The sequence below is a fragment of the Chenopodium album genome, chromosome 26 (genome assembly GCF_948465745.1).
Source record: "Chenopodium album chromosome 26, dcCheAlbu1.1, whole genome shotgun sequence".
In the NCBI taxonomy this organism is placed as follows: domain Eukaryota; kingdom Viridiplantae; phylum Streptophyta; class Magnoliopsida; order Caryophyllales; family Amaranthaceae; genus Chenopodium; species Chenopodium album.
The window spans coordinates 1,155,371-1,179,837 of NC_137859.1; the positions used below are offsets into that span (position 1 = coordinate 1,155,371).

Consider the following 24,467-nt stretch of genomic DNA (forward strand, 5'->3'; position numbering starts at 1 on the left):
ATGAGTGAATATTGTTATGTTCTCCATTGTAATTTTGTTAGTTATTACTTATAATATACAGTATAAATAATAAATACTGTAGTAGAACTGTAGAAGTATTCAAGTAGATAAGAGACTAGGAGATTGAGATGTGCAATTCTGAAATACTACGTACTTCGTATTCATTTGCAATTTGTAACAGCTTGTGAAACTACACAATATTTATGTTTTGAATTTCTTCTTTCACATCCAAAATATGGAGATTTGGAGATAAGACATTCATATTCTAACAAGTGATTTGAAGCAAATTTCAATTTCCATGCGCATGGCTTTTGATAATTTTCAGTAATTAATTGTATTTTCCTCTGCTCTTCGATTATCTTCAATGCCCATTTCAAGCACCGAATACATGTAACAAAGCTCATAAGCATTCAACCTGCAAAAGGATTCTCAAGTATACATTTTCCATTAACAGTTCAAACAACATTTTATACCTATATGATGTGAATCTATGGGTAAAATCGGTTCCTTGAACAAACAAGTCAAGAACGCAAATGCAACAAAATAAGCACCAGTTCATCACAGCTTAGGACAGCTAAAGCTCGGCACTTCAAATCAAATGAACTATGAAAAGAGTGAGCCCTGTAGAACAGCAAGAGTCATCTCTAGCACCATGTCTTCAGCACATAATACATTCAACAGTGGCAACTGGCAACGGCATGAACTGATAGTAGCTTAACTACAGACTTTCTCTTAACTACAGACTTTCCCAAACTAAGCTAGTAAAATTAACTTCACATAGGATTCAAAAAATATATATATACATATGACTTCACATATCTCTACAGAAATTATAATGCCAGATAAAGGAGTTTCACAGACCAGCTTATATTTTTAAAGTAATTCTGGGTTTGGTTCCTTGCATTAATAGCAGCAATGGTACCTCAATGGCTCAATTGATAGAAGAAGTTAGACTATTCCATTTACTACTTATAAAGAACTCAAAGTTCATAGGTTAACTTCAGACTTTTCATGTCAGATAGGAGAAATTTTTGGTTTAAAAAAAAAAAACAGTAAAAAGGGGGAAACCCATAAAATCATCATCCATGCACAGGATGACAGTTGCCGGATTTAATTGTTGCAAAATACGCATTATGATGGAAGAAACATTAAGTAAATTGCATATACTCCCGTCCAAAAACACAAATTGCATATCTTTGCCTTTGGAATGGGCAACGTCATACATTAACATGTACAAGAAACACATGACAGCGAAAATAAGGTTATTACCCACTAGTTAGGTGGGTTACATCACAAGAAAGTTAATTCAGCTATACAATCTCAGCAAAAGGAAGTGTTCATAAGGAATGGAAGTGGGTGATCATGACACCTTCAAGAATTGAATGAACAAGGTGAGGTATGCAGTGGCAGCTACTATTGAATTTGAAAGAGTACCAGTAACAAGACTCCCATCAGTCCAATTTCAAAATTCATTGAAAATAGGAAAATTTACATTAAACCACCTTTTATAACACTTTAATTGCAAGAAACCACCTTATAAAAAAAATTTCGCAAAAACACACCTTAATCGTAAAATTTTTTGCAATCACACACCTTTTCCCGGAAAATACCCATTGACTTGGTTTTCAGGGGTTGACTCGACCATGAGACGCCCTAAAACCGCTAACCCTCCCTTTTCCCCAGCCACCCACTTCCAGTGGCCGGCGACCACCTCCCTCCTTCGTCGCCGACGACCTCATCCCCTCCCTTTCCCAATTCCCGTCTTTAAACCCAACCCTCAAGCCCTAAACCCAATTCTCGTACCTTCGTGAAGTGGGTGGCTGGGGAAAAGGGAGGGTTAGCGGTTTTAGGGCGTCTCATGGTCGAGTCAACCCCGGAATACAAGGTCAATGGGTATTTTCCGGAAAATGGTGTGTGATTGCAAAAAAAATTTCGATTAAGGTGTGTTTTTGCGAAAAATTTTTTATAAGGTGGTTTCCTGCAATTAAAGGGTTATAAAAGGTGGTTTAATGCAAAATTTCCTTGAAAATAACATTTTAGCCTAATTTGGAGTACTCATAACTTACAAATTAAAAAGCAGAGGCTGGCTACAGTTCCCTTGCACGCAGATAAACAAAATACGAGGGTACTCATCCACTTAATTTGCTGTCTATAAGTATGTTTGGCACAAAGTGCAATTCAATCTTGCCCAAGCTTAGCTGAGTTACAGGTTAGTGATGACATAGACAAAAATCCAGAAACATTAATCCAATTAAAATGATAGAGCTCGTAGAAGGCTATGACTTCAAATCTTAAGTAATGGTGATAGAAAATGATGATTGTCAGTTCCTCCTAGAGTCATTGTAACAACTCCCAGCTACCCTAAAATGGAATATGACCTGAACATGAACAGCTGTTTATTAAAAATCCCAAAAATGGAAGAAGACACGTTCCTTATGGAGGTAGGGTGTATCTCTAGATGGGATTTGTACAACTCTACAGCAATGAATTTCTACTTAGCAAGTTAGCACCTAAGGGGTAAGTGACTTAAGGTGGACTATTCAAGTATTCAGTGAAAATATGAGAAAAAACAGAGCTCTATATTCCGTATTAGAGAAAGCAAGTCACAGGTGTACAAGTAATAACAGGCCTCTATTTATAATACAAAATGCACTTCTGAAATGAATAGATCATTGACTACGGAATGGCAGAGTTGCTGCTTGACAAATAGACAACTTTCTTAAAAGAAAGGAACCACTCCACACATGCAGAGGGAATCAAGGCTCAATTGCATATACAGGCAATACAGCAAGCTCACCTTTTTCAGATAAGCCCCCAACTCCCCACCACTGGCGGACTCTACATTAGTAAATAACTAGTTCCTTATAATAGTTATCCACAAGGATAAAGCTAACAGTAACACCACAGATAGAAGAACCACTTGACACAAGGTACATCAATATGATGTGAACAATTAATAAGGAACCTGAAATAGATAGTCATGATGAAGACTTGAGTAAGAGTTGTGGGTAATCTGGCTACTCCCTGCACAATGTACTTAGCCTCATTCTAATACAATTCTTTCTTTTACCTTTACAAGTTGGTCAACGTTCTTAACTGTGATACACTCTTCTATACCCAGATTCTAATTATATACGAAGTAAAAGGGAACAAGGGCATAAGAATAGTTACAAGGGTTATATTGGTCCAATAAGCTTTCTTATCAATTTTGACAGCCAAGTGGATAATAAACTTAACTTTGTTGGATGAAAACATTTCATGGTGCTCAAATCTTGGGATACAGAACATCCTTCAATAACAAGCTGGCAGACACGCTGAACATTTTTTTCACTAAGTCCAGAGCAGGAGCAATAATATGGATTCATGAGTAGCTTTGTGAGGGTAGGCAGTAAAGGAGTGTCAATTTTGTATGCTCGGGTTCTAGCTAGATGCACTCAAATCTGCTGACTCCATTACTCCAATGCTATTGTATGGTACTATGGTAGAGAGTCAGACAAGCAACTTCTCCTAGGGAAATGACAGGATTGAAATCTCAATCCAATAGTTAAATTTTGCGGAATCACAATTAAGAAGAAAATAGGTCAATGCCAATCAGAAAGACAAGGTTTAGCCTAGTCTATTCCTAAGGTATGAGATAGATTCACTGATACACTCTTCATAGCAGCTGCCTAGCACGATGCTCGTTTTATGATCTTCTAAAAACTACTACTACTTCACCACTACAATTAACCTGATTTTTTTTCACTCTTTCTCCAGCAGCAACACAAATAACAATATAATGATAAAGGAATTAGACCTCGGCAATCACACACCGCATATGGTTTCTGTAACAAATGATCAATGAAATACCCATATCATATGTGTTCAACCACATTTGTAGTGCACCTGGATCACCCGACAGACTAATCCCTCGAACTTAAAAACCTTAGCTATATCCCCCCATGGTTATAAATATATATAAACAAAGAGACACAGGGACACATACACAGATAGCATAGCAGGATATTAATTGAAGATGCTAAGCACAAGAGAAAATTCAAGAATTCCATATCATTAACAAACATGTGTATGTACATATTAATCATAGAATATTACAACAATACATCAATTGAAGTGAAAGCCAACAATCATTATCATAATTCTTGGCCTTAGTTACAGTTACCAATAATGCGTCTTCTTCAAATTAACAGAATCATCATCATCATCACAACAATAACTACAACTACCGTATAATATCGTATCGAAAAAGAATTAAGACGAGCTCTTAGCTGAAGCAGCAGAGAAATACTTCCAGAGATACCGACCGCTCGCCATATCCACAATCGTCCAGAAACTCGAACTAATCCCCGCCATTACCTTAGCCTTCAAATCAAACAAAATCAATTTCCAAAATTAGTACAAATTACACCATTTCCAACAAATTTCAAACCCTAAAACAGTGAATTCAAATTAAAAGAAAACAAATGCGAAATCGAAGATACCTTGTATGAAATCGGAGAAGAATTTTTAGGTTTTGGAGAATCAGGAAGAAGATTGAGGTCGAGATCATCGGAAGAATTGAGATTCTTGAGGACGAAAAATCCGGCAAGAGCAGCAGAAAGAAAAATCAAAATAATTCTAAGTGGACACATTTGATTTTTCTGCAAATTTTTGGCAATTTCACCAACCAACAGTAATTGAAGAGAGAGAGAAGATTAGGGATTGATTGAAATTGAAATTTGCAAAAAGGGGGAAAAGGAGTAGGTTTCAAGCTTTTTGAGTGAAGAGGTTGTTCAACGCTCGCTCTCAACCTGTCTATTTTCCCCAGAAAATATTAATTTTACTTTGGTCTTCAAATTTTCCGGTGTTAACTAATTATGTCCCAATGGCCCGTCGATTGCGGGCGGGTGATTTGTTACGAAAGTGGTAAGAAACTAAGAATTGGTTGTGTTATACGAGTATTCGCCTTTTTCTATAAAAAATTACTCCGTATTTTGTATTGTCAATTGGTTGATTTTCTTTAAAAGGTCTTCACTAGTCAACTTATATCAGGGTGCTCTTACCTTTATTTATCTACAATAAATCTTAAATTGAAATTGTAATTATAAATTGAAAATGTTTGTAAAATTTTAGGATCTTTCATAATAATGTTGTAAGTTTGTAACGTAAGTTAGACTATTAAATCTGAAAGATCTTAAACCAAACCTACTAGCATTGGCATCGTTAGACTGGATACTTACCGAAGATGACTCTTATTACCTCACTTAAGCTTACCAAAAATTTCTTTTTCCAATTTTTCAAGTGACGAAAGCTTTGCATTAGTGAACAAAAGGCATTTCATGAATTACTTAGGACTCTTCTCCAACCAAAATTAAATTTGGTTCTTCGCACTTAGTAATCATTTGCTTTAGTGAATACATCCAATGACATTGTTGACACCTTTTCAAATTAATTTTGTGGCACTTAAATTATTTTCACGCAAAGTTTTGTTTATTACTTCAAGCTTTCTTAGTTGGAATTTGGAAACTTAGAACTATTTTAAATAGAATTAGAAAAGAATGTCAGATTTTTTAAAGTGAATTCCTTTGGTCTTGGGATCAACCCTGCATTATTGCACAATTCAAATAGTTGTTACAATCATAACTATAATTCTCATTGGTCATATGCTCTTGATGTGTGAAAGAACATTAATAATGTAAAGCCACACTATACATAGGCTTTTTTTCCATTGGTAAGATACAGGGAGGGCCCTCCATCCTATCACAGGAATGGGGATTGCAGGAGGATGAGGATTTGAACTCCCACCACTTGGGCGGGGCGGGGGGGTGGAGATGGAGGGGTTAACCATCCCTCCATCTCCTAGTTCCTTACTGTACATAGTATTATGAAACCAGAAGGAATGGAGGATAAATGTTGTTCACTGAAGAGTTTTAAGAGCAGAGTATTTTTAAACTGAGTAACAAATCAGGCCTGGTAAGGTAAACTTAATTTTACTGTATCTGAATTGGAAAAGTAAATACAAACTTTGATTTATCAAGCATACACATACATCTTATATCCAAATACTTTGCCTCATAAATAAGCTCCGACCTTGTTGCAAAGTCAAGAACAGTTAATAAAAGGCATATAAGTCATTTAAGCTCAGGAAGGAAAGGAATCGCATGTTAATGTTGACATACTCTCCAATCATCAAAAACATGATCGAAGTATGGGACCAAGACGGCTAAAGAGAAGTTTCAAGTGATTCTACCATCATTGCTACTGCTAAGACTGCTCCTGATTTTGCAATGGTTGCTGCAATTGCAGTGGCTGCTGCTGTTGTTCTCCTTGCCAGGCCCAAACAATATCTTTTAAAGAAGGCCTTATATCTTCCTTAATCACCTTTTGATACTCGAAAGTATCTCCATTGGCTTTTCTCATCTCCACCAAATAGAGTGCAGGGGTGACCTCAAATATTTCTGCATCAATTGACAGAACACCTTTTCTTCCTTCGCTTGTGCCCTCAAAGTTAAGTAATCCTTTATCCATCCTCCTTATTTTTAACCTTAAGCTTTTAGCAGTTTCCATAAGCTTAGAGATTATGGTAGAAGCTGGTTCCCTCGAAGTAAATCTTGCTTCCTTCTTATGACTGCAGTCTTCGAATAAGCCAGACAAATCAAAACCACACGAAAGGGATATGATATCAAATGCATTTAACTCTGCAGGTTTGATCCCCTCCTCCCTGGATTCCTCATTGGCATTGCTACTTCTGGAAGGGCCTGGATCTCCGTTACTAACCACATCATTAACATTTATGCTATGATTGCTATCTGATTCAGATTGGATAGGTTTTGGGGACAGGTCCTTTTTATACCAAGAACTCTCCTTTATCTTAGCAATTGTGACTCTAGTATCAGGGTTAGGGTCCAAGATCTTTCCCAATAGTCTGCGTGCATCCTTTGGAAACCAACTAGGGCATTTATATTCTGCTTTACCAATCTTTCTGTACATCTCCATCAAATTCGAATCATGGAATGGAAGAAAACCAGCCAAGAGAACATATAAAATCACCCCACAAGACCATATATCAGCTTTGGCTCCATCATAACCTTTCCTACTGATGATTTCAGGAGCAACATATGCAGGGGTCCCACAAGTGGTATGGAGTAAACCATCTTGTCGTTTAGTTTCAGCTAGAGCACTCAACCCGAAATCTGAAACCTTCAAATTCTCATTTTCATCTAGCAGCAAGTTTTCAGGCTTGAGATCGCGATGATAAACTCCCCGGCTATGGCAAAAGTCAACAGCACTAATTAACTGTCTGAAATACATTTGAGCAACATCCTCCTTTAGCCTCCCTTTGGCCAGCTTGTCAAAGAGTTCACCGCCTTTAGCATGTTCCATCACAAAGTAAATTTTAGTCTTGGTCGCCATGACTTCATACAGATACACAACATTTGGGTGCCTAACCATTCCCATAACAGAAATTTCTCTCTTAATTTGATCCATGAGCCCTACTCTTAAAACCTTTTCTTTGTCAATCATTTTGATGGCCACACTCTGGCCATTTTGGATACTCCTTCCGTAATAAACCTTAGCAAAGGTACCTTGCCCTAGTAGTCTCCCCATTTCATACTTATCCATCAACACAGACGCTCTTGGCTCCATGACATACACAACAGAAAAAATCCTAGAGGCAATATCAAGATACGAAACTCCTGCAAATACTGACTGTATAGTGTATACTTCTATGTACAAAGCAGGAGAACTAGAACAATGAGCAAATATCAACCATCCCCATAAATATCACGCCTAAATGCAGACGGCGTCCTATTGCAATCAATCCCTTGAAGCTTAAAGTCACTACCAAGACTCACAAAGCAGCGACGCGAGTACCCAATTTGATCAACCGCCAACAACGCTAGGACAGACAAGCTCCTAGCCTCATCAGCTAATACATAAAGTACCCCAACAGACAACCACATCATTTAGCATTCCCTGAAAAATGTCTCTATACAAGACACAATCAGGAGAATGCCTAAAACAATCCCAACACCAAAAATTTACCGAATAACTCGTCGATAATTCAGGTTAAGCTGCAAGAAGAGGCAAATTGATGACAACAACATCACAAGTAACAAAAATCAAAAATTCTGCAATTCACCTATTCTTCATTCATCTTAGCAACAAGTTCATAACTTCTAGATTCCTAATTTTCCATAAATGAAAACAAAAATACTGGATAATTAATAGCAGTGCTACTTTAAAAGATAAAAATTAAACAAAAATGACATAATCCTCCACAAAATTCAATACACCAAATCAAAATACCATCAAAATTCACCATTAACCCAAATTTAAATTCTCAAAAACATCATATATTCATATGCATACACATATATAATAGCCTAAACAGAATTTGAATTCAAATTTACAGAAAATACAGAAAATTAATTGGGAAAAACAAAGTTAGTGTAAATTTACCAAGAATTCGAAGTGGGGTTGTAGCTGCGATGCAAAATTGAAGGTAGAAGAGAAAATTGAGAAGATTAAAGAAAACGGTGGAATTTGATGACAGATCTGAAAGACAAGTTTGTTGCAAAAGATGGCAAAAATCGTCGCGCTTACGATAGTTTGGCTGGGTCAGGGGCTCCGGCTTCTTCTTCTGTATTTAAATTTCGATTTTTTTTATTTATTTATTTCTTTTTTTTTTTTTTTTTGATTTCTTTTTCTATGTGTTGCATAAATAAAGAAATGAAACGTAAGTAGATTTTTCCCCAAATAAAGAAACGTATGAGATTTTACTGGTTTTGGTTTGTTTTTTATTTATTGGGTTTTGTTTGGTTTTGTCTTCTTCTTTTTTTAAGTTGAGGTGTAAGTGTATTGAGTTGAATATGAATAAATTTGGATGGTGGGAATGGATAAGGGAAAATGGTACTCGTATTAAAATTATATTAGAGATTGGATATTTATTTTATAATTATATACTTAGGAAAGATTGAGGTTGATATGGTTAGAGATTGTATACGAAATATGTTTATTAGGGACGATCAAGGAGTTAAAGCGGAAAAAAATCAATTAATGAGTATTATGATGAATGCAAGTAAACATAATTGCTTTGCCAACTAATCGAGGTATGTAGGTTCAATAGATGGTAATGGAAAATACGATCACATGGGGGTATGCAAGTGGGAGTTGTGACTAGGAATGTTAATGGGGTGAGTCAGACAGGAGACACGCCCTTAGAGCAAGAATGGAGATGAAAATCATAGTAGTGTATGTTATGGGTGGTGTGGTGGTAACATAATGGATCTTAAGTTATGCCCGCCTCAAATTTGCCATGCTCTTTAACTATGTATACTTGTAACACTAAAGCTTAAAATTAACCATTTACATTAAGAATACAAATTTGAACTATTGAATTTCATCTTTATAGGATTATAGTGAAATTGTCCAACACTCGTTTAACAATTACTTCCTCTGTTTTTTTTTACTTGACCTGTTTCTTTTATCACTCTTGCCAATGCAAAACTTTAATAATCAATAACTTTAATTCTCTATAAGGAAAAAACGTAAAATTTACTACTTATTGAGATGAATTCAAAAACATCTTACATGAATATGTTTTTCCTTGCATATTATTCACAAAAGACGGTCAAAAGAGGGGTGATGAATAGTGTAAAAGTCAAAGTGGGTCAAGTAAAAAAGAACTGAGGAAGTAAGTTTTATCAATCTATAACAAAGATACTTAATGGACACATATAGGAATAATTACAAAGATAGGGATTAAGTAGGTGGTGGGATAGAGATGGGTGTGGATGCATACCTTGGTGGCTTGGTGGGTGGGAATGATTTTAGGTTTAAATATGGGGGAGATGGGATGGAAATATTAGTTAGCCTCACCGAGTGGGATCAAAGAAACTAGCAGACTGATCACTAAATAGATACAAATATGGGGGAGATGGGATGAGAAGATCAACATCATCTGCCTTAACTTGCTCGATCCTGTCCCATTAATATCTCTAATTGTGATCATGCTTCATTCAAATGTGTTAACAATTAGAAGGTATATGAAGGATTTTGGAATTGTTTTCTACAACTGTTTGTGTGGTGTTCTTGATTTTATATATTCATCATCCAAAGTTATTAGAGGTCATAAGACTATGTTAGTAAAGATCAATATCGTGATTGTATTGTTGTAACTCTTCACAAAATGATCATTATGTTAAAAATTACATTACTCGATCGATTACTTTAAACTAGGTTAGATTTAATTATAAGGTTATAATTAATTGTACGATTATTCAACTTGATTTTTTTTACAAGAAAATTAAAAGATTACATTTGAAAAAAAAAAAAAAAAAAAAAAAACAGAAGCATTTTTTTTGTTTGAAAGAGAAAAGAAGCATGATGTTTGCTGATTTACTATGCATAAACGTTGAACATGGCATGTCCGACTCCGACAAACTTGACTTTATCAATCGAAGTAAATTGATTTCTTTTTTTGCTGTCCATGTATTGCTATGCTATTCATTGGTTTACAAAATTACAACTATACAAGATGTATTCGATGCTAGGTAAGATGGGCCAACATAATAACTCATTTTGATGTGCGATAGAGTGGTGTATGATGCTCCTGCATTCCCTATATTAGTAGCTCCCTCGAGTCCCTCAGATTTATTAATTCCGGAGTAGTATACAAGGAAACACTTCCTTTGTTTTTTTTAATACATTTAACAAGTTGAGTTTTTAATTAATGTATAAAGAGAGTGAAGAAATATATTTATATTAATTGTATTCCAATAACTGTTTGGATTTTTTAAATAATTCAAATTATTTCTATTATAAGTATTAAATACCAGTACATTAATAATTCAAATTAATTTATCGTCAAAGAAAGACCTAAAATGCTAAAATGAAATTTATGTTTTTTTATATAAAACTAGTGAGTAGCCCGGGCGTTGCCCCGGATACTACTTTTGTAGTTGTGCAAGTGCTAATTTTTAAGAGCATTTAATAGTGTGTATGTAGTATGTATATTCAATACTTTTATAGTATAATATTATTTAGTGTGAAACATTAAAGCATAACCAACAATTTGCCTAGATGGTTAAACAATAACATTTCTTCAAAGAGGTCAAGGGTTCGAACCTTTTCATCCATATATATATTTTTAATATAGTTAAGACAACATGAAGTATTGTTGGTAGTGCAGATGATGTGGCACATTGAGAATTGAGTGGATGACGTGGCGTAATAAGGAGTTGAGTGAGTGACGTGGCGTAGTGAGGGGATCTACGTGGCGTATAGACGTTTTTAGGAACGCCTTTTAATATATTAGTATCAACTAGTTAATGGCCCAGGCGATCCCCCGGGTCATTATAAATTTATTACTTTAATCGATCTATATATTTTTTGGCTTGTTTGTCATTGAGAGATTAAGTGGTGGTTTTTTTTTTTTTATTATTATTATTTAATACAATAGCTTAAGTAGTTTGTTGCTTGTATGAGTTGGTTTGATTATAAGAATATTTTTTTCACATTAAAATAATCATAAAAATATGATAGATCAAATCTTTATAAATTTGATGTCAAAATATATACGACTCCATAATGCACAAAAATCTTTTACTCTATGATTACAATTTTATGAGTTAATGCACAAAATAAAAATGGAGTAATGTTTAATTTCTTACAAACTTTATTATTATGTAATTATTAAGGAGTTATAGTCCAATTCAAGGGAAATTGTCATGCCATGCATATGAAGAGTTTATCAATTAAATTTAATATTAATACATGAAAGTTAATGCATAGAGTTGTTCAATAATTAATGCTATGGTATGATTTGGCGACGACACATCATATGCCAAATGGCAAAATTGTTGACACATGGCAAAACATCATGTCTTGCCATGAGTTTTAATATATATATATTGATATTGATTTTTTTATCTTTGTGGTTGTCATTCGTGCTCAACACTGACTATAAACTTTAGATATATTAAATTTGTATCACCCCTCCAAGGATGAGTCACTTGCAAATTAAATGTCTTCATCCACTCCTAAAAGTAGTCCTTAATTAAGTTTGCAAATTAATGCATTGGCTTCTATTGTTACAATAAATTGAAAGATTAAAAAAGAATGATATATTGATCTTTGGAAGAGACTATAAGTCTATAAGACTAGCTTATTTTTATTTCCTTAAAAAACTTAAAATGGCTAAAAAAAGTTTGAATAGTAACATAACATTTGTTTGAAAAGTTCTTTCATCATTGTATACTATTGAATGTAATCTACTACGTATAATATAAGTATTTGTATAAACTGTTGACTACATAAGATACTCCTATGTGTAGTAGTATATTCACTTTAAAAAAATATGTACTAGTTTCAAAAAAAGACTTCGTATACGTTATTTGACAGGATAATATTCAAAAGACCAAAAGGCAAAATCCACCAAAATCAAAACAACATCAAAAATAAAAAAATAAAATATAAAAATACAACCATCTAAAAACTAAATTATCCTCTTTAAATTTCCAACAACAAAAAACCAAAATGCAAAATGAAAGGGAAAGCAGAGATTTTTTTTAATTAATTTTTTTTTTAATGACCATAAAAAAAAAATAAAGAATAAGAAGAACGGTTACGTGTGTGGCGGGAAGGGGGTGGTGGCCGGTAGGTGGGGTATTAAAAAAGAAAAAAGCCGGTGTAAAGAGTCGGCAACACCCAATTAGGTGGTCCCGTCACCCGTGGAAGTCGCCCGATTCACCCATTACTAGACCCGTTAGCTTCCATCTCGTCACCACCATTTTTTCTTTTCTTTTTTTTCTGTGACATCAGCTCTAGTCTGATTTTTTCTTTTAATATGTCATGAGGCTATAAGGTATACTCATTATCAAGACTCTCTTCGTCTTATAATACTTCATCCCATTTTTTGACATGTAATATCAACATATCACATATCGACATATCAATATGTCTACTCCGTACTTCAAAAGTTTTTTTTTTTTTTTGAAAGCACGCAAACTCCATCAATTAATTAAGGGATAAAGTGTCCATAAGTACATACGGAGTAACAACTTGGGGACAGTGATTATCCCAAGTTTGTTCAAAGCCAAATGGAACTAGTTTAGCTAGATTATGAGCAACGGTATTACCATCACGTTTCACATGGGACCAATCGACAGACATGAAATTCGAACAAAGAGAAAAAAGTTAATATTACTCATATACTCTATAATTCTATATGTATAGAAAGAACTAATTTTATAATTAGGGTAGAGGTGATCATTGGACGGGCCGTGCCAGGTTCGGATCGGGCCGAAGCTAAAAACTCATGTCCATTTCTCGGGCTGGGCCGGGCCGGGTCAAGCTTCGGGCCGGAATTTTTGTGCCCAAACCCCATCCAAAATGGTTGGGCCATGCGAGCTTTTCGAGCCAATTTCGGGCCGGGCCTAAAAAATCAACTAAATATGTGTAAAAACGTACTCCCAAACCCGCCCAAAAAAATAATTTTTCGGGCCAAAAAATTCTGCCCAAAACCCGCCCAAAATCGGGCCGCGATAACCTTGATCACCTCTAAATTAGGGCCTGTTCACATACATTTACTTAATTTCAGTTCAGTTCAATTCAGCTCCAATCAGTTCAGCTCCTAATTTTCTTCTCTCATAAAATATTCATTTCAGCTCAGTTCAGTTTAGTTCAGCTTCAATCAGTTCAATTTAGTTTAGTTCAGCTCCATTCAGTTCAGTTCAGTAAATGTGAACAGACCCTTACATGTATAAGTGACTTGAATTTTCTTAAATTTATTACTTCTTATTAATCTGCGTGTTTTGTGTGTAGCCAGCCACACCATGTGGACATGTGGTCATTTGTAAAAATGCAAAGTAACCTGTATCATACCGATTGAATAACCTCTAAAATATTGACCAAGTAACTCTTATAACACTGAACGAGTAACTTCTGTAATACTGACGAAGTATCTCCTGAAACACTGATCGAATAACTCTAATGATGGCTGACCACACCTAGCCACACGGTGTGGCCCATATAAGAATGTAAATAAGCTTATCAAAACTTACTTTATTTGATAATTAAATATCGATAATACTTATTAATTTAAAAAGAGGTTAATGGTTTGATGACAATAAAATGAGCAAAAAAAAAGAGTAATAAATGAGTTGGAAATACCCTTGGGTGTAGGGTGCACCCGGGTCTACTATTATAGACATACAGTTTTTTAGTTTTAGTTATCCTTTTATAATTTCAATTAATAACTTAGGGCTTGTTTGGCATTGCTGTGATTTTCTTTTTTTGTTTTTTTTTTTTGTTTATTAAAAGTATATGGTATATGTCAAATAATGAATAAAAAATTATTTAAACTTATTAAAATCATAATAATTTTGAAAACTGACAACAAAAAAACGGAAACAACTTTTTCTTGTTTCCTTAAACAAGAAACTGAAAACAAAAAATGGTGCCAAACAAGCCCTTAATTCTTAAATTTATACATTTTTTTTTTCAAAAAAAAAAAGTAAGAATACCATAAGAGGGTGTAACGGGGTCAAGTTTTAATGGAAACTCATCCCACATACTCCCCATATAGGTGCAGTTGGGAATAGGTGATGGTGATAGTCGAGCACATTATGAAACAGATAGAAAAAATTTTGGTAAGATTTTTTCTATAAGGGAGGTATTGATAGTTTGATACTAATTTTATTACTCCGTAGTACAAAGTATATATATAGAGTGATGAAATGATAATTAAACAATGCAAGAAGGTAAGGTATATGCTCTCCCCATCTCAAATTTTTGGTCATCAATTGTCATTTTATAGAAAAATTAGGAGATAATAGGAGGGGTATGTAGGACATTATCATATTGATCAATCCGTTAACATTTAATAATCTAAAATGTTTACAAAAAATTGTATGTGAAAATCATTCAAAAATTTACATTAGTGTTTGTAGATCTAATAAAGTTCATTGTTTCAAAATAGTTGCACCACTTTAATTTGAAATACATTTGTGCTATTCATATTAATTCTTAGAACATCCTTTTATTTATGTTTGAAAAATAATGTTATATATAAAAAAAAATTATCAGATTAGTTCCAATATGCCTTTTATAAACCAACCAACTTTAATAATTTTTATTAATCAAAAATTAATTAAACATATCAATAGTCAAAGTTATATGTTAACAGCAAATTAAACAATTAGTGCTACAATTATTTTAAACGGATGAAATTGCAATTTTATCTACTATATTTAAAATTACTGAAACCCAGGACGGGATAGGATGGAATCCAATGTGATAATCGGCTCGATTATCATCAATGTGACACATGAGTTAGTGTATGTTGATCAGCTGAATATTTGGGCGGGGGATGCGATCAAATTAAATGAGGACTACTTTTGACATTTAGATGAGATGCACAAGTTCAATAAATCAAAGCATGTGATTATTGGTCATCTCTTTCGGTATTAAACATTATACATGTGATAATGTTACAAGATCTCAGGTACTCCTATAATTTCATCAACTTTTCAAACTAACTCAAAGGTCATCGATCCCAATCCACCACATCCATGGCTGTTAATTGTTAAAGTGTATAAGTTTATGTTCAAGTCCACTCTTTCTACCGTTAATGTCGCTTACTATTCACGTGCCAAACTATCCAATCAACATGTATCGAGGTTGTCATATATATATACATACATTATAAGTATATTATGAAACTATATAATAAAAAGAAATTAGTCTATTTCCTAGCTTAAATTCTTGTGATCCAACAAATTCCACAGACAACATTCAGAAAGCTACCTTACACTCCAATAAACTAGGACAATTGTCACAAATATGAATTTTGATCATCCTAAATATCTTCATTCGGTCAAAACCAAAGAAGCCGCGGCTGTTGCTACTAATGCTGCTAATACAACTACTGGTAATGTTGTAAGTTGTAAGGTGGGAAGAAGGCGAAGGTTGATATCTCGAGAAGCTTCTAATTTGAGTAACTTGTCCGTGGAGGCCGGGGGTGGTGAGTATCATGCACAAGAACCCGCGGCTGTACCCTTTGTATGGGAATCGAGTCCAGGTACACCCAAGCGCCACATTATTATGAGGTCTTCAAATTGTGATCATGAAGTTGATCAATTATTTCCTCCCTTAACTCCCCCGCCTTCGTATCAATACAAAGGTAATAAATATGCAACCACAAGAATAAGACCGGCTTTTACTTCTAGCAAGAAAAAGAAAGAAAATGATGCTAATAATAGTAATAATAATAATAATGTTAACCTTATTCAATCAATATTTCCAAGATTGTCTTTTACTAGAGAATCTTCTCCAACATTGTCATCATCCTCATCGACCAAATCATCATCACGGCCATCAACTTCAACATCAACTTCTTCATCATCATCGCCGTCCTCACAATCACGTTGCGTGGTGTCAACTCCTTCTCCTATACATAGGCAAAAGTTGTCATTTGAGTACCCTAGTGTAGAAGTAGAGGAGGATGAAGAGGAAAGAGTAGTTGGTAGGAGTGGTTCGCCTGTTTCTACTTTGTGTTTTAGTCGTCTTTCTTGTTGTAATGCCAAGTTCCGAGGTCTCTACTCAACTTGGTTCTAGCTTAGATGAGCAATTGCCAATGTAACACATTGAGCTAGCTACCATATATATATATACATATATATATTACATTTTTTTTGCGAATTCCAACCAATTAGTTATGGTGATTCCTAATTAGATCCGTATTATGTAAGCTTAGGATCTAATTGCTTTACGAAATACCCTAAATGCAAATAATTGAATGGCAAGGATGCTTAATAAATTACATATCATTCATCAATTGCTATCTAATACGTATGTACAATGTGTATAAGCGTCATTAGAAATTGGAAAAATATAAACATTTGTATACATATCATTGATCACTATTTGTATATCACTATTTTTCAATTCACATATATACTCGATCACCTTGATCAATTCAAGCACCCGGCATCCAGCGCATAGCCAGCTAGTTTAGGCACCTCCAAGGTTAGCTTAAAGTCCATAATGCGGCTTCAGCCACACTGTGTATCAATCTTATACCTTAAACATATTATGATCATAACAACTCGTAGCACTCATAATTCCTTTTATTTGCTGTTTTGGCCTTTTTGGTTCTAAGCTTTACTCTCCCATCATGCACTACGTACGCCAAGTTGCCAATAATTCAAATAATAAAGTTAGATCTTGACCAAAGCGTTATTATAAAAAGACTAGATATACGCAACATTACCCCTATACTATGGTGAATTGGTGTTGACAATACATGTAACACCTTCACCACACAGAATATTATTGTTTAACTCTACGTAGTGGCCGGGTGTCAGTAGTATGTAAATTATACTTTCACAAGGAAGAATCTGATTGAGTGTTATTTTGAATTTTGAAATTTGAACGCTACAATCTGCATGAGCTTAATTATTAAGCAATACTCCGCATTAGATAAATAGCGAGTACTTAGCGCACAAATCGCTTTTGACTGATATATAAATTTCAGTTTCAATCGAATACAGAACGACTGTACTGTGACTGACAATCACGGAGGACATAACATACATAATGTTTAGTCGTGCCATATCATGCGAGCTGTACGTAATGTCCGATGTCCGCGATTCATACACCATTGCACCCTCATTGCGCAGCTAGGCAGCATATTTTCACTAAGCTATCCAAGTTACCAATTAAGACATGCATATTTTAATCTGAGGCCTCATTTAATTTGCTTCTTGTTTTGTGGTTTGACTGGTTATCACTTGTATTAAGGTAAAACTAATAAACCCCTGCCATTGTAATTATGTTGATGAACTACCATTGATATTTGTGTTACCTCTTTATTGACTTCCCTAGTTTATATACAGAAGATTCCTTTCTATATATATGGTCAACGCATGATCAAGAATCTAACAGTTACGACTTAGATTTAAAGAATAACTTGCATGTGAGTTGAGATTAATAGTAAATGTCACACAGAGAAATAAGAAAAAGACGATGACAACCATATAAGACAAGTGGATTAATCAACCGATTTCAAAATACCATTTGGTTTTAAGATAGAACAATAATCATAACAACAAGGGAATCTCAACGCATAGCAACTAGCAAGACTCATGGATACAAAGGGCATGAGAACATATTGTGAAAAAAAAATTATACCATTTCAAATTTCTCTAATTAAATTTATAGGTCGTATAGCTATATGATAAAATCTTTTTAATTTAAACCTTGTATTATTTTTTTCATTTGTGGTTTATGTAGTCGACCCTACTCATAAAATTAAGGCTTTTATAGATTATTGATAGATTGATTGTTTTCTTTTCAATAATACGAAGATAATAAGCTAGTTTTTGTGTATGTGAAAAAGAAAGTTAAGTTTAATATATTCTACTACCTTCATTATATTTTGCTCTAGTCACTTTTTATTTAAAGAGAATTTTGAATTAATTGAATCTACATTATTCTAATCTTGACAAACACTTGGCCAAATGATTGACTTCTCTAAGCCTCAAATGGAATTTTGTGCCCCCTTGTCTTTCCTTTTGGACCACAGCCGCAATTTTTAGTGGTAATGAACTTGGTAATTTAATTATTTTAAGAATTACAAAAATTTGAAGTATTACAAAATTTTGCCTTAAGTTCATTGACTAATTGACTTGGTAATGAACATATGTTTGACGGATTCGATGTAGTCATGAACAACTTAATGGATTTATAAGCCTCTCTAATATTAGATTGATGCACCCTACCATCATTTGATCATACATACATGTATCGATAGATAATATATGTATGACGTATAAGTACTTAAGTAACGTAGTAGCGTAGGCCATGTTCTCTTTACCTTAATTAAACAGTACTATATTCAATAAAAATATGATTTAATTAGTAAAAATCAATAAATTTATTGAACACATACAACATTGAATCATTGAAAAAAAGTTTGCAACTATGATTATTTTGATCATTGCTGCATGCATGCTGCTTATGTAATGTTTACACTACTTTGGTCATGATCATAGAATTCAATTATTCATAGTTGCAATTAATATTAATTGTTACATAATTGGGGTTTGGAAAATGGGATTTATATATTGAGAGAAAACCTAGTCACATGATGGCCGGTGAAGTTAGATTGACTGCAATAATATTCTTCATGTAGAATAATATAATTATAAAGTAATTAAGTATGCATGCAAGAAGGAAATGCTAATAAGTAGTAGTACCAAATAATTTAATTGGACACTCATGTGAAGTAGTTAATATAAGATGTATGTAAATTACTTAATTTGAAACAACTGTGCGTTTTCTCAGCCTTAATTTTCGGGTCAAACAAGAACTCCTGAACTCATATGAGTCATGAAATTCAATTCTAAGCAACAGCAGATTGTTTGCTTGAACAAAAAAAATAAAAATAAAGCTAATTAAGCTAAGCAATTTTGCATTTTATGTTAAGGTGTATGTTTTATTTGATCCAAGTGTTCATACATCAGGTTACCTAAAAATTTAACAATAATAGTGGAAAAAAACACACCATGATTTGAATTATGCTTACATTGTGTTCAATTCACCTGATCGTCTACAATATTCAAATACTCCATACGTTATAATTTTGTCAATTAGTGCTCTCCTTCTTATCTTATCTTTCATTCATAGTTTAAGTTGACAAATAACCACAAGAGACTGAAGGGAGAATGGATATTATGGTGATAATTGATAAGCTAAGGTAATGAAAGATAACAAGAACCACGCATATAGTAATCATAAGTCATATTTTTATTTTGATGCAAAAATACAAACAAGTTAAATGACACACTAGTTAAAAGCTTATAATAACACTTCCAAATAAAATAAAAGCTAGCGTTAATTTAGAACCTTAAACATCACTTATATATGTAAACATACATTAAAAATCTAAAACATCTAAAAACAGTGAGTGTATTGTGTTTAGTGGTTAGTATTTAGTAGCTTAGTATGTACCCGATTGGATAATCTAAGTTGCCTCATTTTCTTACCTACCATCAAGATAGCGGCTTTCTTGAGTCAACTACCTCTTTTGCTACTTTGTAAGCTTTCCTGCTTAATCACTCTTCACTAATTCAAGTTTGAAGGTTTTAGTACGTAGTCAGCCCTAATAATTATTCATAAAAGGAAAATTAGTCTAATAAGGTGTACCACAAATTTAATAGGTGTTTTAGTTGCGTTTATTTTTTTTTACTCCATAATAAATGATAATATCACTTATGAATTGTAACTTATGACATCATATGGGGCACAAATAAAACAAGAAAAAAAAGTGGATCAGATCAAAAATTTTGAATAATAATCACCTCATAATAAGATTTTATCATACGTTAACACACACAAATTATAGAATACTCTATAGTCTATACGACTTCACATTTATTTTATAGTACTCATTTACACTACATATCTATATGTTAGCTTAACAATGTACAAATTGATCATATTGGTCAATTGCAAAATTTAATTAGAGGATTATGGTCTAAATTATCCCATTAAATAAAAAAACCAAATAAAAATTATAATAATGTGGTCAATGAAACAAGTAGGCTTTCATAGCCGTGAAGTAACCACACGTGGGGGAAGCATGAATCAGAGCTGGCATTACCAATATATTTTCATAATTTGTGTTCACTTTCCTTCTAATTTCCTCTAGAATTTTCTTTTTTGCGATCTCTTTTTGAGAATAACAAATTTCTTTAATTGTATGCATAAACTACCGTATAAATTACGTACCATATTATATCTGCGTAGTATTTCATCAATTATTTTGGTGATACAAAAATAAATTGTGTTTTATTTGCTCCATTGATGGAATTTTGACTTTGCCTTTTAAGCAACCACCCTTTCTCTATCCTTCTCCACTTCTTAGTTGCCTCCCTCTTCTTCTTCTACACTAACATATGAATGTTCAGAGAAAGGTAAATGAGCCGAGCTGAGCCGAGTACTATCATATATAATAAACCTTTGTTTTAGTTGATTTAATTTACATGACCAATTCAATGTATGGTATCGTCCTTAATTATTCTAGAGTGATTTTTATATATAGATATTGACTTTCTTGTGTTGGTGACAATTTTATTTCAGGGAGAGATTTGAAGAGGAAGAAATAGGAAAAAGGATAAAGAGAGAAATCAATGCTTCAAATCAATGGTGGCAAGTAATAATTGTTATGATAATAGCAATAACAATAATCATCAGATAATAGGAAGGAGATCGCACATGATGGGTGTTGGTACAACTTTGAACACCATCACCCCTTGTGCTGCCTGCAAGCTTCTCCGGCGACGATGCGCCGAGGAATGTCCTTTCTCCCCCTATTTCTCCCCTCATGAACCCCAAAAGTTCGCCGCCGTTCACAAAGTCTTTGGTGCTAGCAACGTCTCCAAGTTGCTCATGGTATGTCCTAGTCCAACTACTTTCACCTGCCTAACTTAAACTCCTCAACATTTTCTTTTTTTTTCCCTTTTGAATTTTTTTACAATGGTTGTCTTCGCATTCAGAAGACAACCATTGTAACTGAACAACCAGAACCAATAGACTTTCTATTGGTTCTGGTTGTTCATTGTATCATGTTACAAAAATAATCCATATATTTGTACCTATGATTCTTCGATACAAATCTACAATTAAAGTGATTTATTTTTTCTTTTTTTAGGAAGTTCCGGATAATCAAAGGGCAGACGCGGCTAATAGTCTAGTATACGAGGCGAACGTGAGGTTAAGAGATCCAGTATACGGGTGCATGGGTGCAATATCAGCTTTACAGCAACAAGTCCAAACATTACAAGCAGAGCTTAATGCAGTTAGGGCTGAAATTTTGAAGTACAAATATAGAGAAGCAGCTAATAACCTCATTTCTGCAACTAATAATGCTACTAATCATCCTCATCATCATCATAATCATCATAATCATCATAATAACAACAATAATTCTTTGGTTACTTCTGTTGCTGCCGCGGTTATAGCTGCTAGTCTACCACAACAGGTACAATCCCCTCCGCATCAGCCTCAACGAGCATCCACACCGCCTCCACCGGCGACTCCTCCTCCTCCGTCTTCTGCTTCAGTTGTGGTTTCGTCTTCACCCTCCGGTGGTGCAGCCTCCTTGTATACACCGCCACCACCACCTCCTGATCATTCTGTTACCAACACCGGGTTTACTTCTATATCAACTAATAATCATAATAGTGTTCCATATTTTGATTGATACTTTTTTATTATTCTAATTTTCAGTTTTTATTTTTACCTTCACAAAACTTTAGTTTAGACTTAAGAGACTTTTTTTCTACTATAACATTGTCTGTTAGTATTAGTTTAGATTAATAAATAATTAAGGCAAAATAATACAGATACTACCTTGAACATTTGAGCTTACACAATATTTACAGCATCTATTTTATTTTTTAACCATTATGAAATCTTTGTTAGCCTTTTAAAAGAAGCAGCAATATTTGTTTATCAATTTTATATATGTGTACACTTTCTCCGTTTCTTAAATAAAGATTGCCCAAGAAACGGAGGTAGTATGCGTGCAATACAATAATATTATTTCCGATGATTTTTTCTTCTGTGCTAGTGAAAAATGTTGACAAAAATGTTATAAAATGTAATTTAATTTAGGTAAAATTGGTATAAACTACCTTTTTTGTCCGACTTTTTTGAAAAAACCACCTTTTAAGTTTTTTTTTTTTAACTAAACCACCTTTTAAGTACCTAAATTTTTTATTGCACCACCCCTATTTCAAATCTAACATATTGCATCTCAACCATCCACTTCCAAATCATCAACCATAGCAAATCTTTCCCTTCCATATCAACCATCCACTTCAATTACCTCAATTTAGGTTTTGAGAATAAACAAATACTACAATTTAATTTTTGTAGCAAAATTAAGTGTGGTTTTTTAGAGCTTTACTCAATTTAGTCATGCATATATATAAAGGGGAGGGTCAAATGTTTTTGGAGGTGAACAAAATACATGATTTAGGAGCGAAAGTCACAAGTTGTGGGCCCCTTTGACGTCTTAGTGAATTTTTTCGTCATAATTTGAAATAGGGGTGGTGCAATTAAAAATTTAGGTACTTAAAAGGTGGTTTAATTAAAAAAAAAAAAACATAAAAGGTGGTTTTTTCAAAAAAGTTGGACATAAAAGGTGATTTTTACCAATTTTACCTTTAATTTATAGTACGTCCAATTCCTATAAATCTTAGTTTTCTTAGTACAATGTGAAAGCAAAGATTGATATGTAAATTAAATGAGACGGTGTGCAACCAAAGATTAGTTTTCTTTCTTAAATTAGTAAGCCAAGGATAGAGACCGCATACCACATTTTACATCTTTCTCTGTATGACATTTTGCTACCATTGGGCTTTTAGGTTTCTCAAGATTAAAGTGACATGAAGGTGACATATATACGATATGTTGGTCCACGGAATCATGTACTCGGTATTGTTTTGCAAGCTAGGTTAATTATTAGGTTCATAATACGGGTCTGTTCTGATTGACTGAACTAAATTGAACTGAATATTTTATGAGAGAAGAAAATTAAGATAAGAACTGAACTGAAATGAAAATAAGCTGAAGAGAACTTACCCTACCTTTTATTGTCTAAACTTTAAACCGGTTATCATTTTGTGTAGATTGATTTGATTTTGTTATATCATGGCTAATGTATGGTAGTTCAATTTATGTTGAAAGCATAAACCTAATTAATTACAAAACTGTGTTTTCTAACAAATTATACTTGAAGTTTATCTCAAATTCCATAAAATATAATACAAGTGTAAAATGTGTCTATGATTCATTATCCTCCAATTCTTTTATCTTAATATGATGATGTAAAGCACAACAATATTATCCGATGAAAAAGGTCTTTATCGTTCCATCATGCATTTGATGTCACCTAAAGAACCCAAAATATTGTGGACGCCGGCTAATTTATTTGGTTGATACTTTCTATATCAAATCAATTGTAACTTATAAATGGGAGCAAAATCTTTTAACCAAATTAGTAAATAATACAATAATTTCACTAGAAGTATGAGCTGTATATCATATCATAGTTTAAGTATGTTATGCTTTGCAATACGTATGTATATATGATGTATATATATAGTATGGTTGAACGGTCAAATAAAAATGGCAACAACCTTATTGAACTATATACAAATTGTGTTTCCTTGGCGTGGGAGCTTATGTTGAGTAGGATATGGGATAGCTAAAAAAAAAAAAAAAGTACCAAATATTGCACATCAATTATAATACTTCAATTTTATTTATTTATTTATTTTTTTTATTGATTAAATATGCTTCTTATTTTAATATGGGGAATAGTGCATGTCTACATACAATTACATTATTGTACACGTATGCAATATGATCCGTATAAAAATCAGATAGATTCATACAAGATGCGTATTTTAATT

At 33.5% G+C, this 24,467-nt stretch overlaps 1 protein-coding gene and 1 pseudogene across 2 annotated transcripts; one reads left to right on the plus strand and one right to left on the minus strand.

Annotated features, from left to right (window-relative positions):
- Positions 1 to 5,983: 5,983 nt before the first annotated feature.
- LOC145616478 (CBL-interacting protein kinase 2-like) lies at positions 5,984 to 8,737 on the minus strand. The gene is made up of 2 exons (XM_081671207.1): positions 8,443 to 8,737; positions 5,984 to 8,054 (listed from the first exon to the last, which is right to left on the minus strand). Exon 2 carries the CDS (start codon positions 7,624 to 7,626, stop codon positions 6,244 to 6,246), a length of 1,383 nt encoding a protein of 460 aa, XP_081527333.1. The 5' UTR covers positions 7,627 to 8,054; positions 8,443 to 8,737; the 3' UTR covers positions 5,984 to 6,243.
- A 12,209-nt stretch (positions 8,738 to 20,946) lies between these two features.
- On the plus strand, positions 20,947 to 22,381 carry LOC145617615 (LOB domain-containing protein 15-like; annotated as a pseudogene). The gene is made up of 3 exons (XR_014107765.1): positions 20,947 to 20,960; positions 21,127 to 21,438; positions 21,698 to 22,381. The product of XR_014107765.1 is annotated as an LOB domain-containing protein 15-like (transcript).
- The last annotated feature ends 2,086 nt before the right edge of the window (positions 22,382 to 24,467 follow it).